At 64.8% G+C, this 17431-nt stretch overlaps 1 protein-coding gene across 2 annotated transcripts; it reads right to left on the reverse strand.

Moving 5' to 3' along the window:
• Nucleotides 1-98: 98 nt before the first annotated feature.
• PLCB3 (phospholipase C beta 3) lies at nt 99-17372 on the reverse strand. 2 transcript variants are annotated; one of them, XM_059710258.1, is made up of 32 exons: nt 17119-17372; nt 14486-14563; nt 14208-14276; nt 13969-14109; nt 13664-13743; nt 13530-13583; nt 13371-13446; nt 13169-13269; nt 12591-12757; nt 12355-12501; nt 11272-11512; nt 11012-11096; nt 10749-10935; nt 9236-9438; nt 8349-8445; nt 8189-8273; nt 7776-7900; nt 7151-7305; nt 6912-7073; nt 6146-6245; nt 5955-6059; nt 5654-5745; nt 4307-4460; nt 4185-4220; nt 3845-4013; nt 3280-3421; nt 3119-3195; nt 2915-3004; nt 2769-2826; nt 2402-2488; nt 2102-2320; nt 99-910 (listed from the first exon to the last, which is right to left on the reverse strand). In XM_059710258.1, the coding sequence occupies exons 1-31, from the start codon at nt 17215-17217 to the stop codon at nt 2117-2119; spliced, it is 3666 nt and encodes a 1221-aa protein (XP_059566241.1). In that variant the 5' UTR covers nt 17218-17372; the 3' UTR covers nt 99-910; nt 2102-2116. The 2 variants fall into 2 exon arrangements, with proteins under 2 accessions (XP_059566241.1, XP_059566240.1); XM_059710257.1 differs by lacking the exon at nt 99-910 and having other exon boundaries at nt 1708-2320.
• Between the last annotated feature and the right edge of the window lie 59 nt (nt 17373-17431).

Here is a 17431-nt window from a genome sequence, read left to right on the forward strand (position 1 = left end):
GCGGGGGAGGGGGCGGCGGAAGGCCGGCCAAGGGCTGTGAATAGAGTGATAAATAGGGAACCAGAGAAGCTGCGGGACCCGGGAGCAGAGCTCCGAGCTCGACTTCAGAAAGATTTATTGGCGCCCCCTACAGACGAGCCAGTGGTTGGTGCTGGGTACACAGATGGATTAAGACAGCCGGTGAGTTAGAGCTGGGACTCGGAGGGAGAGCTGGGGGAGCGGGCTGTCCTTCTGGGGAGAGGAAAGAGTGGACCCGGAAGGCGAGGGGAGCCGCAGAGGCCAGGCTTCTGAGGGGCTCGCAGGTCATACCCAGGAGTTTGGCGTTTAGCCTGGTCTTTGAGGACCAGGGGACTGGCGTGTAGTGTTTCTCTAAGAGGAGGCAAGCCAAGAGGGTAGGAGTTGGCTGCTGCGGGGCCTGGACACAGTGCGGTGGACAGATGTGGGGAAAGGACAAGGACTGGCCGCAGAAGCAGGGCCCGGAGTGGAGGTCCCCTGCCCTGGAGAGCCCCCCACTCTCGGAGTCCAGCTTCTCCCGCCTCCCCACCCCATCTGTTTGCCTGAGGCTGCAGCAAAAACAAAGAAAGAAAATACTCAATTGGCAGGAGATAAGCCCAGATAAGAGGCTGCCTTCCCCTGGAGGAGGGAGGCAGGCAGCCGGGAAGCTGAGCCAGGAAGCGGGGAGAGGCCTTGAAGGAGTGCCAGCCTGCCCCTGCAGCAGAGCCCAGCCGCGCCCTCGCCGCCGCGGGTCTCTGCCACTCCGCTGTCCGGAGGCCGGACGGAGGCGTGGAGCAGGTCCGCCGCCGGCTGTAGACCATCTGCCATGGAGGCTGCAGACCTGTCCTGCCTCCAGGTCAGGACACCTGGAGTTGGCCTGGCACTCGGACTTCTGTCTGGGCTGCAGTTTCCTCACCTGCAAAACAGGCATAACATCTCCCTCACAGGCAGGAGGGGGCGCTGGGTCTCCCAGCCCCTGTGTCTATGACCGCAGCTTCCCTTCTCCCAAGGGTCACTGCCAGGCCCACCCACTTCCCACCTATCGCTGCCCAGCTCCACCCCTAGTCCATCTCCTGACACAGAGTCAACTGCCTCATGGAGCCCAGAGCAGCCTCAGCGGAAGATGCTGGGCCCTTGGGTCATATTAGGCAAAAGGAAGGGGGCAGGGCCTGAGCCTCCATTAAGAGAGGACAAGAGCCCAGAAGGGAGAAAAATGAGGGCACAGGGGCACAGGGCACGGGCAGGAAAGCCTGGGGGAGGCCACAGGGCCTCTGCTATCAGGTTATTGGGAAGATCTGCAGGCCCCAGGCAAGCAGGTATCAAGGTTCAAACCCAGCCCGGCAGGTGTGGCTCTGTGGTTGAGCATCAACCTATGAACCAGGAGGTCAGGGGTCGATTCCCGGTCAGGGCACATGCCCAGGTTGTGGGCTCCATCCCCAGTAGGGGGCATGCAGGAGGCAGCCGATCTGTGATTCTCATCATTGATGTTTCTATCTCTCCCTTCCTCTCTCTGAAATCAATAAAAAAATTAATTTAAAAAAAAAAGAAGGTTCAAACCCACACTCCATCACTGGGGGCCTGACCTCAACCCCAGAGTGCCCACAGGCCCATTTTACATATGAGGAAACTGAGGCCCCAGAAGAAGGGGCAGAGAGGGCCTGCGACCCAGCGTCCTCTCGCACTGCCCCACCCCAAACCACGCTGCACACAGGGTCCCTGAAATCCACTTTTATTCACGTAAAAAACAAGTCCCCAGAGAAGAGAGAAAGAATGTGACCCCTACTGCCCGGTGCTCTGTCTCCGCACGGTGTTCCCTGGGGAAGTGAGGGCATAGCTCCCCTCTTGGGTGTGGGTGCCACGGGGGGCAAGGGCCCCGCTCAAGCTCTCTGGCCCAGAGTGACCCAGCACCTTCCTGAGGACGAAGGACAGGAAGGAGGAGCCGGGGACTAATGGGGCCCCGAGAGGGTGAAGGAAGGAAGTTAGTGCAGGGTGCTCGCCTCAGTTTAAAAAAATAAAATTTCTAAAGATAAAAAGTTAAAAGACAAAAAGAGCATTAGTGTCTTGGCTTCCGGCCTCCTCCCAGCGCCCACCCTGGCCCGGTGGCCACCTCTTGCTCAGCCGGTCAGAGCTTCGTATTCTCCTCTTGGCTCTCCGAGTCAGCACCCGACAGGTGCCCACTGCTCCCAGGCACGTGACCATTGCTGGCACAGGCCACCAGATGTCCGTCCCCCGGCCCCTCCGACGTCTCGCCCAGCAGACACCGGCGGATCTCCTGGGGCAGCCTGGCCCGGTGCTCCTGACATTCCTGGGCCAGCTGGGCCAGCAGCTGTGGGAGGAGGAGGATCACAGGACGGGCCACCTAGCACTCTGCCTGCCGCCCGAGTGCCCACCTCGCCCGGGCACTCACCCTGGGCTCCTCTTCCAGCAGCTGCTGTAGGACCTGCTGCTGCCCGGCCACCAGGCGTTCCTGCCGCTGCTTCTGGGCCTCCTCCAGCTGTCGGGGGGACAAGAGCTCAGCCGCGGTCCTCAGGGAGGGGCCAGGCTCCTTGCGTGGCCAGGGGTCTGAGATACGAATCCTTGTGGCAAATGCCCCAGGCCCAGCCTCCAGAGCCACAGGACTCAGTTAGAGACAGTTGGCTTTGATGGTGTGGGCTTGAGGGGCGGTGGGGTCCGGAGGGCAAGGCTTTGGGAACCCCTCCAGGGCACCGGGCCAGCACCAAGGAGCTGGGTCTCTGACGACTGAAGGAAGAGGGTGGCACCTGAGCCTCACTCACCCGGCGGATGGAGTTGACGGACTCCGTGATGTGGCGGCGGTTGATCTCCGTCAGTTCCCTGCGCAGGAGCAGGCAGAGTGGGTCCGCGGCCGGCGCCCCGCCTGCCTGCCCCGCGCCCACATGGCTCCCGGCCCCGAGGCCCTTACGCCTCCTTCTTATGCTTCTCCCTCGTCTTGGCCTCCGAGATACTGTTGTGGCGCTTCCTGTCCAGGATCTTCTGCAATTCCTTCTTCTCCCTGGAGGAGCGGTGGGGGGAGAGGACGGGTCAGTGGCAGGACTGGGGGCTCTGCCCTTGTCCCGGCACCAGGGAGCGCCCCCGCCACCCCCCATACAAGATCCTGTGCCTTCACCTGTCATTCATCTCCTTCAGCCTCTTGACCTGAGTGGTGTGAGCGTCCAGGACAATCTCCCTGAGCCGCTGCAGAGCCTGTGGGCACAGGTAACCAGCAGGTGAGATGGGCTCAGGACAGGTGTGTCCAAGAAGCAGGCGCTCCCTGACCACCCCCCTCACCTGTCTCAGGTGCTCCAGCCTCCGCTCGGCCTCGGCGTCCGCCTGGGCCTCCCGCAGCTCCAGCAGACTCCGCACCTGTCTCTTCTGGAACTCCTGGTACCGCCTCACCTCTTCCTCCTCCTCCTTCTTGTCCTCCCCGACGCTGTGGGAAGAACCCCCCGGTGATGCTCAGGGCATCACAGGAACTTGGGCTGGGAGGGCAGAGGGTGGCAGGGCGTTTCCCAGCTGGCAATGATGGACCCCGGCCCTGGGGCGGGGCTTATTATGCTAATAAGGGGGCCAGTTCATTTCACTGAAATTGGGCAACCGTTTCTCAAACACATGCTCCTCTTGTTGTCTTCCAGTGAGGCGTTGCTCCCAGGTGGGAAGAGGGTGGGACTGAGCAAGGGAAGCCTCCTCTCTCTCTCTCCCTGGCACCAAACCCTCCTCCTCGGGGGTCAAGGAGAGTCCCCTGGTCACCCTGCCATCCTCCGTGCCCGCCTAGTGCAGGAGAAACTCGCACCCCTCCACACACATTCACGTCGATGCACGCAGCCCAGCGCGCACGGGCGGACCGGACACTCACAGGGCGCTGGGCCGGGCCTGGGCCAGGCTGTCCAGCAGTCGGCGGGTGAGAGCAAATGCCTTCCGCTGGTGCTTCTTGTGCAGCTCCCGCAGGTCGCGCTCTTGCCGGCTACGGAGCTTCACCAGAGCCTTGTGGCCGCGGAGCTCCTCCAGCGGGGTCACGGCCACCTCTGAGCGGCAGAGCGAGCGGGGCTGGGCGGCCAGGCCAACCCTGCAGGGCACCCTCACCCCCAGGGGTGGTCCTGCCCCCGCAGGGCAGGACGCTCCACCCCAGAGCAGGCCCCCTCCGGGAAGATTACTCCGGAGAGCCTTGGCCCCACCCCCACCAGCCAGGGCCCTACCTGACAGGATACTGGCAATGAGATCATCCCGCTGACCTGGGGAGCAGAGGCCGGACTGTGAGAAGCCGGGGGACAGTGGAGCCACTCCCCTCAGGCCACCCCAGGCCCAGGCCGCCCCTTACCTGGGCTGCTAAGGGAAGGGCTGGTGGGGGAGGTGGTGGGGCCGGGGGGCCGCCGGGGAGAGGTGTCCAGTGGGCTGGGTGTGGGGTTTGGGGTCAGCTGGGATCCCTGCTGCTGAGACTGGGTCTCCTGGCTTGTCTCCGGGCCAGCCTGAGCCTGCGGGGGAGGAAGCAGGATGCTCTTTCCAGAACACTGTCCTCTCCAGGCCCCTCTGTCCCCCACAACCTCCAGGGGCTGCCCCGTGCCCCTGGTCCGCCTCCCTCTGCCCGGCTGGCCCTGGGCTCCTCATCCGTAACATGGGGCTGTTACGACAACTCCATGAGAAACCAGGGGTCTAAACCCCTTTCCACATGGGGTGGGGGGAGAGAATGTGAGAGGGTGTCTCTAGGGTGCTGGGCCCCACTGCCTGTGCTCAGGAACTTCCAGACTGTTCCGGAAAGCCTTGGCCCGGCCCCAAGTCTCCTCCTGGCTCCACCCTTGCCCACAGCTGCTCATCTTCCTAGTTACTTAGCTCCTGATTAAATCAACGAAGGAAGTGAGTGCAGAGTGGGCACCAGCCTCTCTGGCTAACAGCTTCAAGCAGCGGCCTCTCCCTGCCTGCCGCAGGCCCCAGGGGACCGGGTTTAGACGTGTGGGCGAGTCTCTGCCCCTGACCCCTCCCCACAGAAGCCACTGACATCTCATGGCGCCCAGGAGCTGGGGTAAAAGCTCCTGCGGCTCCCAGCTGCCCTGGTGGAGCCAAAGAACCCGCACCCCCGTTCCGGCCCTGCGTGAGCTGGAGGAATCTGGCCTGGTGCGTCCTGAGGCCTCTCACACGCAGGAGGGAGGGTTCGCCTCCTTAAATGCGGAGCGGCCCAGGGCGGCTGAGCCGACGGTGAGCGGCCGCAACCGGGCAGCACGGTGGACAGGCCGAGGCTGAAGCCGGGCCCGGCCTTGGTGACTCGGAGCCTCCGTGTCTCCGTCCCTCCCCTGGGGACGGCAAGCTCAGGTGGTGGGCGGGGAGGTGAGCCAAGTTGGTGAAAGAGCCGACGGCCGGCCGAGCGGAGAGCTGACGCCCAGCATGCACTTGGCTTTATTCTCTGGTTTGGGTGAGAGAAGAATCCAGAAAGGGGAGCAGGCCTTCGGGCAGAGGTGTTTGCTGTAGGGCCATGAACAGTCCCAGTCCCTCTCCCTCTCGGGGCGAGGCGCCAGACCGCCGGCCGGGAGCGGGCGCCAGTGGAATGGGCTGGTGCAGGCGGAGGAGGCAGGGAAGGCGCAGGTGCTTCTCCACCAGGGCCAGCGGAGTTCAGCCCGCACCCCCACCCACACCCGCACCCGCACCCCCAGCCACCCCAGCCACCCTGGCTCACCTCCCTCTCTCCGATGAGGGCGGCCAGCTGCTTGGCCCTCTGGTCCATGAGGCTGACATGCTTGATGGGGTTGATCAGGGCCTCTGCATAATCTGGGCCGGGGCAGAGGGCAAGGACCTGGGAGTCAGAACCCCAGGGCCACACCCTCCCACCAGCTCTGTTCTCCTGAAGGGACTGCAGAACCCACCCTCAATTGGGGCCACTCAGATGAGCCATTCCCAGACCCGGGGCGGGGGGGGGGGGGATGAGGGGGGAGGGGCGCCCTTGTCCGCCACGCGCGTGGCCTGCCCCTGCGGCTCACTCTGGTGGTCGTCGGGGATGTAGTCAGAGGCCTCCGTGTAGATGAGCAGGGCTGGCAGGCACAGAGGCTGGTTGGCCTCGTTTCTTAGGCAGATGTAGTGGTACCCTGGGAGGGTGGAGGGCAAGGTGAATGCGCCCCACTAGGTCCCCGCACACACTGCCCCAGGCTGCCCAGAGCCCAGATGGCCTCACCTGAGCGGATGGCAGAGACGGGCAGGATCCGGTGCCCCACGAACTTGCCGCCCTCCTCAAAGGCCGCAATGCGCAGCGAAGCCAGCGTGGGCAGCACCACCTGAGGGCCCAGACTGGCGCTAAGTCACAGAGCTGACCCCTGGCCACTGAGCCACAGTTGCCCACAGCCACCAAGGCCAGAGCTCAGCGGGGACCCTTGGACAAGCTGACCCAATGACTAAGACCCGTCACTATCATTACCGAGCCCGTGGTAGACCCACCCCTCCGTGGCACATGGCCCATTGGGCAGCCAGCAGCCAGCAGCCCCTGAGCCAAAGGAACAGGCTGACCCACCTCCCAGCACCACTACCGTGGGACAGGTCAGCTGTGGTGGTCACCAGCTTAGAGGCTGGAGAGTGAGCCAGGAGTCTGGCACTGAGGCCACACCCCGGCCCAGCTGGGCTCAGAGCTCCAGTCCGTTTGGGAGGTGGGGAGCAGCCGGTGTGGACTTGTGACTGATCTCAGGCTCCTGTCTGGGAGCTGGGGCAGGCTGTGCCCAGTCCTCTTGCAAGGCCATGGGGACCCCCGCCCCCCACCGCCTCACCTTCCCGTCCTCTTCTCTCACCCTGCAAAGGGCGGGGACCTGAGCCTGACCCTGGGACATGCAGGACGTGGGGAGAAGTCTGGAGGTGCCTCGGCACCCCCACTCTCCACGCCTGACTGCCACCATGCACCTGGCTCCCCCGCTTCCCCCGAGACCCAGCAGGTGGGCCGGCGCCAGGCTCACCTTGGGGAAGTCAAAGGGCTCCTCATCCCACACGGGGTTGAACGAGTTCCCCTGAGAGGTCCGGGTGCGGTACTTGCGCCGTGTGTCCACGGGGAGGCCGAACATGTCCACCTCCACGTAGATGCTCACCTTCCTGTCCGACAGGAACTGCCCCGAGATCACCTGGCGGAGCAGGAGGGTGAGGCGGCTGCCGAGGGTCCCGCCCCCAGGACACCCGGCCGCGCCCTCCCTGGCTCCACCTTGACCCGCAAGGCATTGGCCACAATGCCATCCACGATGCCCTCGGTGAAGGGGTCGAAGGACTTGTCTGGCCGCCTCATGAACTCAGGCTTGAGCAGGTAGCCGCTGCGCCCGTTGTACTCGAACACGCCTGCGTTGAGCTGCATCGCCACATCTGGGGGCAGCACGGGAGGAGGGTCAGGAAGGGGGACCGGGGATCAACAGGGTCAGAACAACTGGGATTGGGTCCACCGTTAGGAAGGATTAGACGGAGGAAGGTCAGGAGTGGGGGTTAGCCACGGGCTCGGTTTGGTTTGGGAATCTGGGATAAGTCAGGTCCATTCAGACAGAATTAGCCCGGCCGGCGTGGCTCAGCGGTTGAGCGTCTGACCCATGAACCACGAGGTCACGGTTCAATTCCCAGTCAGGGCACATGCCCAGGTTGCGGGCTCGATCCCCTGTGTGGGGTATGTGGGAGGCAGCCAATCGGTGATTCTCTCTCATCATCGATGTTTCTACCTCTCTTTCTCTATCTTCCTCTCTGAAATCAATAACAATCTATTTAAAATAAATTAGCAGGGTCACGGGGCAGAAGTCGGTGAGGATGGGGGCCGGAGGTCAGGGGTCGAGGGGGCCAGCGCTCACCCAGGGTCTGGAAGTTGAGAGCCACGAGCTGGCAGCCCACGTTCCAGAAGAGCTGGGGCATGTAGTTGGACGAGTCCACGCGGGTGCCCTTGGGGTAGATGCGGCTGAGCTGCTGCTTGTTGTATCTGAGGTTGGCGTCAGGGTCCACTTCGAGCACTCACCCGCTCCTGCCCGAGCCCCGCGCTGCAGGCCCAGCCTCAGCTCCTGGGAACCCACCTCCCGGCCTGGGCTCACCCCCTGGGGCCCCCACTTCTTGGCCTAGCCCCTGTGCACCCTCCCCGACCCCTCCACAACCCAGACGGGGGCTGGAGCATCAGAACCCTGTGCGGGTGGCATCAGTGGGGTCAGAACACCTGAGCCAGCCTCCGAGTGCCCGCCGCCTGGCCAGCGGCCCCAGTGCCGCCAAAGGATACTCCACAAACTCCATGGGGCTCTTGGTCAGCTGTTCCATGGCCTTGGTCTCCACAAAGGATGACATCTCGAAGCACTTGTTCCTCTCTGGGGGGGGCCGGAGGGGGGTCAGGCCTGGCAGGGCCAAGCTGGCTCCCACCCACCGTCTCCCACCCCGCTTACTTCGAGCAGCCTCGAAGGACTTGAACTTGACGGGCTCGATGTAGTTGACGAGCGTCGACATCTCCTCAGTAGCGTTGACCTCACTGCTAGCAGTGCCCTGTGGCCCCCACACACAGGGTCAGCAGTGTCATGTCCCCCAGCCACCAGCTGGGCGTTCCCTCACCGCCCTGCGCCACGAAGGCGGCTCCGACCCTCCTCCCGCCCCGGCAATCACGCCACCCAGGGGCCTCAGCAAGGGCCGCAGCCCCTCCACGGCCCGTCAGCCCTGGGCCCTTCCGCCCTGAAGTCTACCGGGGCCTGGCCCAGGTGCCCCGGGTCCCACCCTCCTAGTTTGCCTCCTGCTCCCTTATTCTGGAAGCTGGACTTTCTCACTCAGTTTCAGGGGTTCAGTGAGCCACATGCAGACAGGTCCCCGATTTTCTATCCCCAGTCATTACGGTATTTCCAGCCACCACCTTGCCATCTCCTCTCGGCAAGACTCAAACACCCCCATGCTGCTGAGCTCCGAAGCCCACCCACCCTCCCCACTCTGGGTCTCCCCAAACCCGACCTCATGACGGACTGTTCTGTCACCTCCACTCCTCGGAACTCAGCACTCTCCTGGTCTGCGGGCCCCTCCTGACCCCTCTGCCCTGCCACAGCTGCTCCCTCCTCAGATCTGCTCGCCCAAGCTCCCGGGTCAGACACCCCTCCTCCCCTCTCCCCACCCCGTCGGCACCCTAGCTCAGCCCTCCCGGCCCCTGTCTCGAACATAATCTCACATTTGCTTCCATGCTTGTTTACCTAAGACCTCTCCTCCCCTCTCCATGCCCACCCCCCCCCAAATTGACTATGGCCAAAGCCAGCCCTGAGGGGGCCCAGCGCACGCCTCCCACTGCAGGCCTGACCTCATCCGTGGTCGGCTTTTTGGGGTCTGGCTGCTCCTCCTCTTCCTCGTCCTCCTCCTCCTCCTCACGGTCGGCAGGTCCAAGATCAGGGCCCCGCTGTGGCCCCTCCTCGCTCAGAGACTTCCGAGGCTCCAGGCTCAGCTTCTCAAGACCCGCCTCCTCCCCATTGCTCAGGCCTGGGCAGCTGTCGGAGCTGGGGGACCCTGCAGAGGACAGGGGCCCCGGGGGCCGGGGTCAGGGCACACACACAGACACCCCGCCGCGGGAGGGGCTGTGCCCGTGGTGTGTGGGGTGACTCAGTGGGGAACCAGGGGACTCTCAGGACAGTGGGGCTGGGGGAGCGGCTGGGGGAGGGGCAGAGTCGGAGTTGGATGTAGTGGTGAGGCAGAGGGGGTCAAAGGTCAGGGCTCAGAGTTATGGACATCAAGGAAGTAGGTAGGATAAAGCATGACATGGCAGCAAGGAGAAAGGATGACATGGCGAGATTCCAGGTCAGGGGTCAGTCAGGGGTCAGAGGTAAGAAGGACTTCAATAGCATGAGAGGTCAAGTGGGCAGCTCAGTGGGGGTCACAGGACGGGGGTCACAGGACGGGCGTCTGGAGTCTGAGGATCACACGCAAAGCAGGGCACGTGGCTCACTGAGGCAGAGACCAGAACCGGCCGAGGGGAGGCTCTTGAGTGGGAGTTTGAGGTTGAGGGGTCAGGAGTTCGATGGAGCCAAATCCAATCTGGGTTTAGTTCAGTGAGGTGGGTGCCTGGGGCCAGGGGTCAGAGGTCCCACACTCAGTGAGGAGGTGCGAGTGGCCTGGAGAGGAGGAAGGCGGTGCTGGGAGCAGAAGGGAGGGCTGGGCTCGGTGGGTGGGGGTTCGGGTCAGGATCAGGGTCGGAGGCCGGGCCGTACCGAGCTGCGGGGAGGAGGGCTCGGTGGGTGGGGGTTCGGGTCAGGATCAGGGTCGGAGGCTGGCTGGGCCGTACCGAGCTGCGGGAGGAGGGCTCGGTGGGTGGGGGTTCAGGTCAGGATCAGGGTCGGAGGCCGGGCCGGGCCGGGCCGTACCGAGCTGCGGGGAGGAGGGCTCGGTGGGTGGGGGTTCGGGTCAGGATCAGGGTCGGAGGCCGGGCCGGGCCGTACCGAGCTGCGGGGAGGAGGGCTCGGTGGGTGGGGGTTCGGGCCAGGATCAGGGTCGGAGGCCGGGCCGGGCCGTACCGAGCTGCGGGGAGGAGGGCTCGGTGGGTGGGGGTTCGGGCCAGGATCAGGGTCGGAGGCCGGGCCGGGCCGGGCCGTACCGAGCTGCGGGGAGGAGGGCTCGGTGGGTGGGGGTTCGGGCCAGGATCAGGGTCGGAGGCCGGGCCGGGCCGTACCGAGCTGCGGGAGGAGGGCTCGGTGGGTGGGGGTTCGGGTCAGGATCAGGGTCGGAGGCCGGGCCGGGCCGTACCGAGCTGCGGGGAGGAGGGCTCGGTGGGTGGGGGTTCGGGCCAGGATCAGGGTCGGAGGCCGGGCCGGGCCGGGCCGTACCGAGCTGCGGGGAGGAGGGCTCGGTGGCGGCGGAGCTCTCGCTCAGGGCCGAGTTGCTCTGCTCCAGCGGCCGCTTGCGCACGGAGCTGCTGGGGACGCCCGTGCTGGGCCGGTGCCGCTTCTTGTTCTTCACCAGGATGCGGCCCATCAGGTCCTGGGGGCTGGGCAAGGGGACGCCCGGGGCCAGCTGGTGGGCACAGACAGGTCAGGGCCAGCCGGGGCGCCCGCCCCCCCACGCCCTGCCCCGGCTCCAGCCCCCATACCGGGTACTTGTCCAGTGGGTCGATGAGCAGCGCATCCCCGAAGATGGAGCGGCAGTACTCGGCCATCTTGGCCTGCTGCTTTGCCCTGTGGGGCCAGGGTCAGAGGTCAGAGATCCTCAGGGTCAGTGCAAGGTCCCGGGGTCAGAGGTCACAGGAGCCGTCCAACGGGCCACACGGGAGGCTGCCCCTGGGTTGTCAGGGGTCCCCAGAAGCCTGTGTTAGAGGATGCTGGGCCAGACGACAGGTCAGCGGCTACTCACGAGTCCACGTGGTTCTCGAAGGAGAGGATGACCGGGTAGGGCGAGGTCTTGAACGCGGTCTCAGCGATGGCCTCCAGCACGTCCCGCAGCGGCACCTCCGTGGTCATGGTGAAGCCGTGGGTGATGAAGGGCTCCTCCTCCGGCGGCCGCCCTTTCCACACGTCCAGCTCCACGCAGCGGCAGCCCCACAGCAGCGCCTGGCGGTACATCTCCACCGAGGAGGTCCCGGCCAGCTGCCCCGCTGGAGGCGCGGTTCTGTCACCACCGGGCCCGCCAGCCCGGCTCCTCCCCATCCTCCCCAGGCCCCTGCGGAACCAGGCCAGGCTGGGGACACAGGGCCCCGTGGCGGCCAGCCCCGATCATCCGGAGTTCACGGAACAACCAGCCCCTGGCACCCACCCACGCGGTCAGCGCCTGCCAGCGCCGGCGGACGGGTGGCTCCTTCACCAGCTCACTCCCTCTCACCTAAACAGCCACCGTCTCCCATCCCACCAGCGAGCCACACCCAGCGCCCCCATGGCCCCTCACTCCCCCTTCCCCCCCACCGCCGCTGCCCTGGAACGGCCTCCATCGCTGCCGGAGGACAGCAGGCCCCTCCCTGCCTCCCATCCAGTCTCTGCAGAGCGCCTGGCGTCATCCTTCTAGATCATACCAGGTCACACCCCCCGCTCAACACCCTCCAAAAGGCCTTTCTTGAGCACATAGGATACATCCAAATTCCTTCCCTGCTGGGTCTAGTCCTACCTCCCTCTCCGGCCCCCTCTCCCCGTTACCTGCCCCAGCCCCCCCACCTCGCCTCCCCACCCCTCCTCCCGGCCTCCTTTCTGCTTCTTAAAAGCACCAGAGTCTTCTATTCTGGGCCTTTGCACAGCCTGTTCCTTCCCAAGCCACCTCGGCCCTTCCCCCAGGAAGCCTTCCAGACCACCCGTGAGACGCACCCATGCAGAGAAGCCTGGTCCCCGGGGCAGGCTGTCTGTTCCCGGCCAGCCTTCCTGTACTGGCCACCCCAAAAGGAGGAGGGGCCGAGGGCAAAGGTCACGACGCCATTCCTGCCTCCCGGCCAGCGGCGGGCAGCTCACTCACCTGTGAGGTAGGTGTTGTGTGAGGAGTTGATGAAGTAGGCGCTCAGCGGCTGGGTCATGTCTGCGCTCAGATCCAGGGCCTCCAGGGGCAGAATGCCATTCTCCTCCCCTCCCAGGTAGCGGCTGAAGCCCTCCATGGACATCTGGTCTGGAGGCCGGGAGGATCAGCGGGGTCAGGGTCAGCTGGCCCTGCTCCGGTCCTTGCCCACCACCCCCGCCCCCGCCCAGCTGGCTCACCTCGCTCCAGGAACTGCTTGTTGGGCTCATACTTCTCAATGAGCAGCCGGGTCTGGGAGGGCCCCAGGGGTGGGTACAGCACTTCATTGAGTCTTGGGTCCCGTTGCTTCTGGTTGATGAAGTCCATGAGCTGCTCCAGTGTCAGGTACGGCTTGCCCTTGGCACCTCTGGCGGAGCGGGAAGCCGGGTCAGGCTGAAGCCTCGCCAGGCCCTGCGCCAAGCCCTCGCCCTGGCAGAGAGAGCTGGCACCCACTGACTGGGACTTAGGCAAGTCTCTCCTGAGTCTCAGTTTCCCCATCCACTCCCTTCCACTCGACACTGGCACGGGCATTAGCGAGGGCTGTGGAGCTCAGGCGAGTCCCCAGCAGTCTGAGCGCCTGGTTCCCGTCCCCAGCGTGGGCCAATGGACGTAACCGGGCAGCAGAGAACAGAGCTGCAGGCAAAGCGGCTCTGAGCTCAGCCACAGCCCGGGCACTGGGACCCCAACAGCTCCCTCGCCCCCCTGGGCTGGAAAGAACCCCTGAGCAGAGGCCGGTGCGGAGCACTGGGGGCTGGTAAGCGGGCGCAGCCCTGCTCACATCTCCAGCAGGATCTTGTCAATGTCCGGCCGAAGACACAACTTGTTCAGGAACCGCTCAAAGATTTCCAAGGAAAACTCATCAGGCCGGATGGACTCGCTCTGGGGGCCAAGAGGAGTATGGGGGTGAGAACCCAGGGGCAGCCAGCCCCGAAAGCAGGTGCCCTTTAGACTCACCCGGCCCCTGCCCCCAGCCCCCTCACCCGGTTAAAATTGAGGCCACAGGACTCCAGTGCAGTCTCCACCCGCTTTTTGTCTGCTGAGAACATCTTCAGGATGCTGAACAGATGGGAGGGGTCAAGGTCAGTGGGGGCAAAGGTCACCAAGATCAGGGCAAGGTGCCGAAGGGAAGGGGTGCTCACTTCTTGACCGGGATCCGTCCATCCTGGTTCACCTGCAGCTTCAGCTTTGTGTATCTGGGGAGACAGGCAGAAGGCTCATGCCCTGGGGACGGCCACCTGCACCCCCAAACCCGCCAGGCAAGCCTGGGGCTCACGCTTTGCGCAGGAAGGTGTTCCTGGAGGCGTTCTGAGCCAAGATGTTCATGGCCAGCTTGAACAGCTCCTCAGCCCAGACCTGAGGGGTCAGGATGCAGGGGGGGAGGGTGAGGGGGGCCGGAGGGGCTGGCTCGGCCACAGCCCACGTGCGGTACACAGCCAATGCTTACATACTGCTTTGTCAGAGGACGGTGGGAATTCAGGGTAGGGAACAGCCTGGTATACCACAGGCTCTCACTAAGGGATGGCTGACTCAGCTAGTGGGGCGGTGACTCCCCTGGGCGACCGCTCAGCCCCAGCCCACCTTGGCTGTGTCGTCCTGCACGGCCATGAAGTTCAAGAACGTTGTGTTCACTGGGTCTGGCCCGGCCACCACCGTCATCAGCTTCTCTTCTAGCCGGGCATCAGGGCCCCCAAAACCCAGCACCTCGCGAATCTTGGGGTCCTGAGTAGGTTAGCACCAAGGGTGAGGAAGGGTGAGGAGGGGTAACGCTACCCCCCACCGCCTCACTCCCATGCTTAGTCCTGGGCCCCACCGCTCACCTTGGGCAGGCGGGCGTAACGGCCTGTCCGTGTGTCCCTGATGGAACTGATGTCCAGTGTGTCCACCTCCTGGGGAAACCAGATGCCAGGCTGGGTCCTCACTGGCTACAGGGTGAGATCCCAGAGCCCCCAAGCTCCCCATCCCGGCCAAGGCCTGGCCACCCCCGCACCCATGCCTCAGGCCCTGCCCTTAGCACTTCCTGTCCGGCAAGACAGGGGAGTGGTCAGCGGCAGCTGGGGCCCCGACCTGAGTGAGCCGCACCAGCGCCCGCCCTCACCATGTTGGGTCCTGTCCAGTACAGGAAGAAGCCATTGGAGTCCACGCGCAGGGTCACCAGGTTCCGACTGGAGGCCTCCTGGGGAAGGGGTGGCACAATAGGGGTCAAGGGGTGAGGGCTGCAGCCCAGGCTTGGCCACCGGGGCAGCGTTTCTGACAGCGAGCAAAGACGCAGCCTCGCCCAGCCCAAGGTCCTTCGTGCCCCCGGCCGTCCTCCGGACAAAGCCGAGGTCCTGGGGGTGTCCTCTGGGGTCCCGGCACCCCTCCCAGTGTCACCTCTCTCTCAATTAAGAGCCTGTCACGTGGACTACCTTTTCCCCACTTCCAGCTTCTGCGTCATTGTTCCTTCGCTAAGATATCCTTTCCTTCCTTCTCTACCCATGAAATCTGACCCACCCGCCTGGGGAGGCCTCCTGGACCCCAACCTCAGGCTTGATTTCCCCAGAAGCCTGAGAGCTCCCTGAAGCTGCGCAGCCCCATTGGGAATATTTATGGGATGAAAGCAGAGGGTTCGGAAACCTGACCCCCACAGCCCTAGGGACCCCATGACGACCAGCCAGCCCTCACATCTGCCTTAAAGTCCATTACCCACTCCCGTCTTACGCGGCACAGACCAGACCGAGAAACTCCTCGGGGGACTTGCCCCGCCCTCAGCACCGGAGCGAAGTCTGCCCTCCCTCAAATAGCCCTGCAGGGGCAGGGAAGGGTGTGCTGGCCCGTTTTCTGAGGAGGGCCCGGGCCCTGGCACACACCCAGGGCCACCCCAGGCAACTGAGGACAGCAGCCAGAGAGGGCGGTCAAGAGGGACTTAGACTTGGCCAGGGCCTGAGCAGCCAAGTGGCCACAGCTAGAACTCTCCTGAGACCCCTTCTCACCTTGGTGTCACCCCCAAACTGCTGCTCGAAGTCTGGCAATCAGATCATCAATAAAACAGCTGCCTTCACATCATCCCTACTGTGTGCCAGGGCCACTTCTAAGCACTTAACATCCAGGAGCTCACTCAGTCCGCCTAACAAACCCTACTTGGTAGGCACTATTATTCTTCCCATTTCACAAACAAGCAGACTGAGGCCTGGAGGGGCTGCTTAGCTTATGAAAGGTCCAGAGGAGCCAGAGTTTGCATGCGGCTGTGCGGCTCCAGAGCCCTGTGGCCTAGGAGGCAGGGAAGCAGGGCCCCGCCACGGCTCCCCGCTCCTGGCCTCAGCTGCAACCCCAGCGTGGGGCTGGGATTAGTCTCCACTCTCCAGACTCAGTTTCCTCTTCCCGAGATGGGGTTGCACCAGCCCCGCCCATCTCAGGCTTTGCTTACAAAGGACAGGAAGTTGATCTGAGGGCAGAGGGTGCAGGGAGCCCTGGAACATGGGGAAGCTTGCGCCTCCTCACCTCATGGTGCTAACAAACACCCTCAGCCCCTCTCTGGGGTTCCTGACCCTGCCCTGGGGCTCAGGACACCCCAATAGTGTGAGGAGGGGGGAGTTCTGTAGTAATGCCCCCAGGAGCGAGCCCTGTCCCTCCCCAGGGTTCTGGCCTTCAAAAGCAGCCCAGGCCCCCTGCTCTTCGGCCCCAAGTCCTTGTCAGCACCCCCACCCCACCCCCAGGGCCCTCTCCCTGTTCCCACTTCCTTATTTGGGTTTATCACACTGGGAGGAAAAAGAGAAACTTTTCCCTTTAGGCCATCTCGCGGAAGGGGTCTCCCAGGCCCCTGGGGCTTCCAGGCACCCTCGTGTGTGGCACACCTGCCGCCTCAGGCCACGCCCCCGCCCTCCCCCAGCTCCCACGCCTACCCGCCCCACCCAGCCGGAAAGGAGCCCAGACACTTCCAGGCCTCTGGCCTGACTGGGTGAGAGCAGCGAGGAAGCTCAGGCAGGCCGGGTGGCGCCCCTGGGGAAGGAGGGGTTCAGGGGGCAGGGAAGGGGGGCCGTGGGGCATGAGGGTGGGGCACAGGACTGGGGCCCCAGCCGCAGGTTTCAGCCGAGGCAAGGAAGGTAAAAAAGGGGTTTGGATTTATTGGGGTTCAAAGTCCCGATGCTACGGAGTGGAACGCAAAGTTTCCCTGGGGTGGAGGAAGTTGGGGGGCAAAGGCTCCACTAGGGGGTGACTTGGTGGTACCACCTGAGCTGGGAGCTGGACGGCAGAGGGGTGCCCACCAACATCGGGTGACAGAGTGATGAATGGAGGAGAATGTTCAGACTAGGGCATGGGGAAGCGTAGGGTCCCAGCCGCACCCCCCAGAAGGGAGGTGCACCTAGGCCAGATTGGGGATCAGGGGCCTCGAACCAAAGAGTCCCGTGCGGGGCAAGGGGCTGGGGACCAGCCCAGGGTTGGAGGAACAGGAATTAGATCGGCCAGGAGGGGTAGGAAGGGCGGGTGAAAAGGGGGCCGGGATTTATTGGGGTTCGAAGTCTCGGGGCCCAGGAGTGGAAAGCCGCATTTCCCACAGCGGAGGGGCCGGGGCGGGGGGGAGGACAAAGTCCTCATTGCGGGGACCATTGGGGACTCAAGTTTCCGGAGCGCAGCCTGTCTGGGGTGGGGGGGCGCCAGGGCCAGGCCAGGCTGGGATGCGGTCCTCAGCGAGCGGCCGCCTGGAGGGAGGGGGTCCCCGAGTCTGGGCGGGGCAGGGGCCCCCGCACCTACCTCGTCCCATTTGATGAACTTACTCCCGCGCCGCAGGGTCTCCACCACGGTGGGCGGCTCCAGCTGCAGCGCGTGGACGCCGGGCCTGGCGCCCGCCATGGCCGGACGCGGGGCGGGCGGGCAACCCGCGGAGCCCCGACGGGGTCCGACGGCGCGGGTGCTCCCTCCGCGCGCTCCCGGGCGGCCCGCCTCGGCCCCGCGGCGTCAGCGTCCGCCTGCCCGCCAGTCTGTCCGGGACGGACCGGGGATCGGCGGGGCCCGGGCGGGGCGGGGCGGGGGCGGGGCCACAGCGGCGCCGCCCCCTCCCACCGCG

Source organism: Myotis daubentonii, chromosome 9, assembly GCF_963259705.1.
Source record: "Myotis daubentonii chromosome 9, mMyoDau2.1, whole genome shotgun sequence".
NCBI lineage: Eukaryota > Metazoa > Chordata > Mammalia > Chiroptera > Vespertilionidae > Myotis > Myotis daubentonii.

What these genes read in the sequence shown, in the direction of transcription:
- PLCB3 (XM_059710258.1), bottom strand. Translation starts at nt 17,217, where the DNA reads ATGGCGGGCGCCAGGCCCGGCGTCCACGCGCTGCAGCTGGAGCCGCCC. An exon ending in ACACAACACCTACCTCACAG is followed by an intron (nt 11,513 to 12,354) that starts GTGAGTGAGCTG and finishes CCGCGCCTCCAG; the next exon opens with CGGGGCAGCTGGCCGGGACC. An exon ending in CATTGCCAGTATCCTGTCAG is followed by an intron (nt 4,014 to 4,184) that starts GTAGGGCCCTGG and finishes TCTGCCGCTCAG; the next exon opens with AGGTGGCCGTGACCCCGCTG.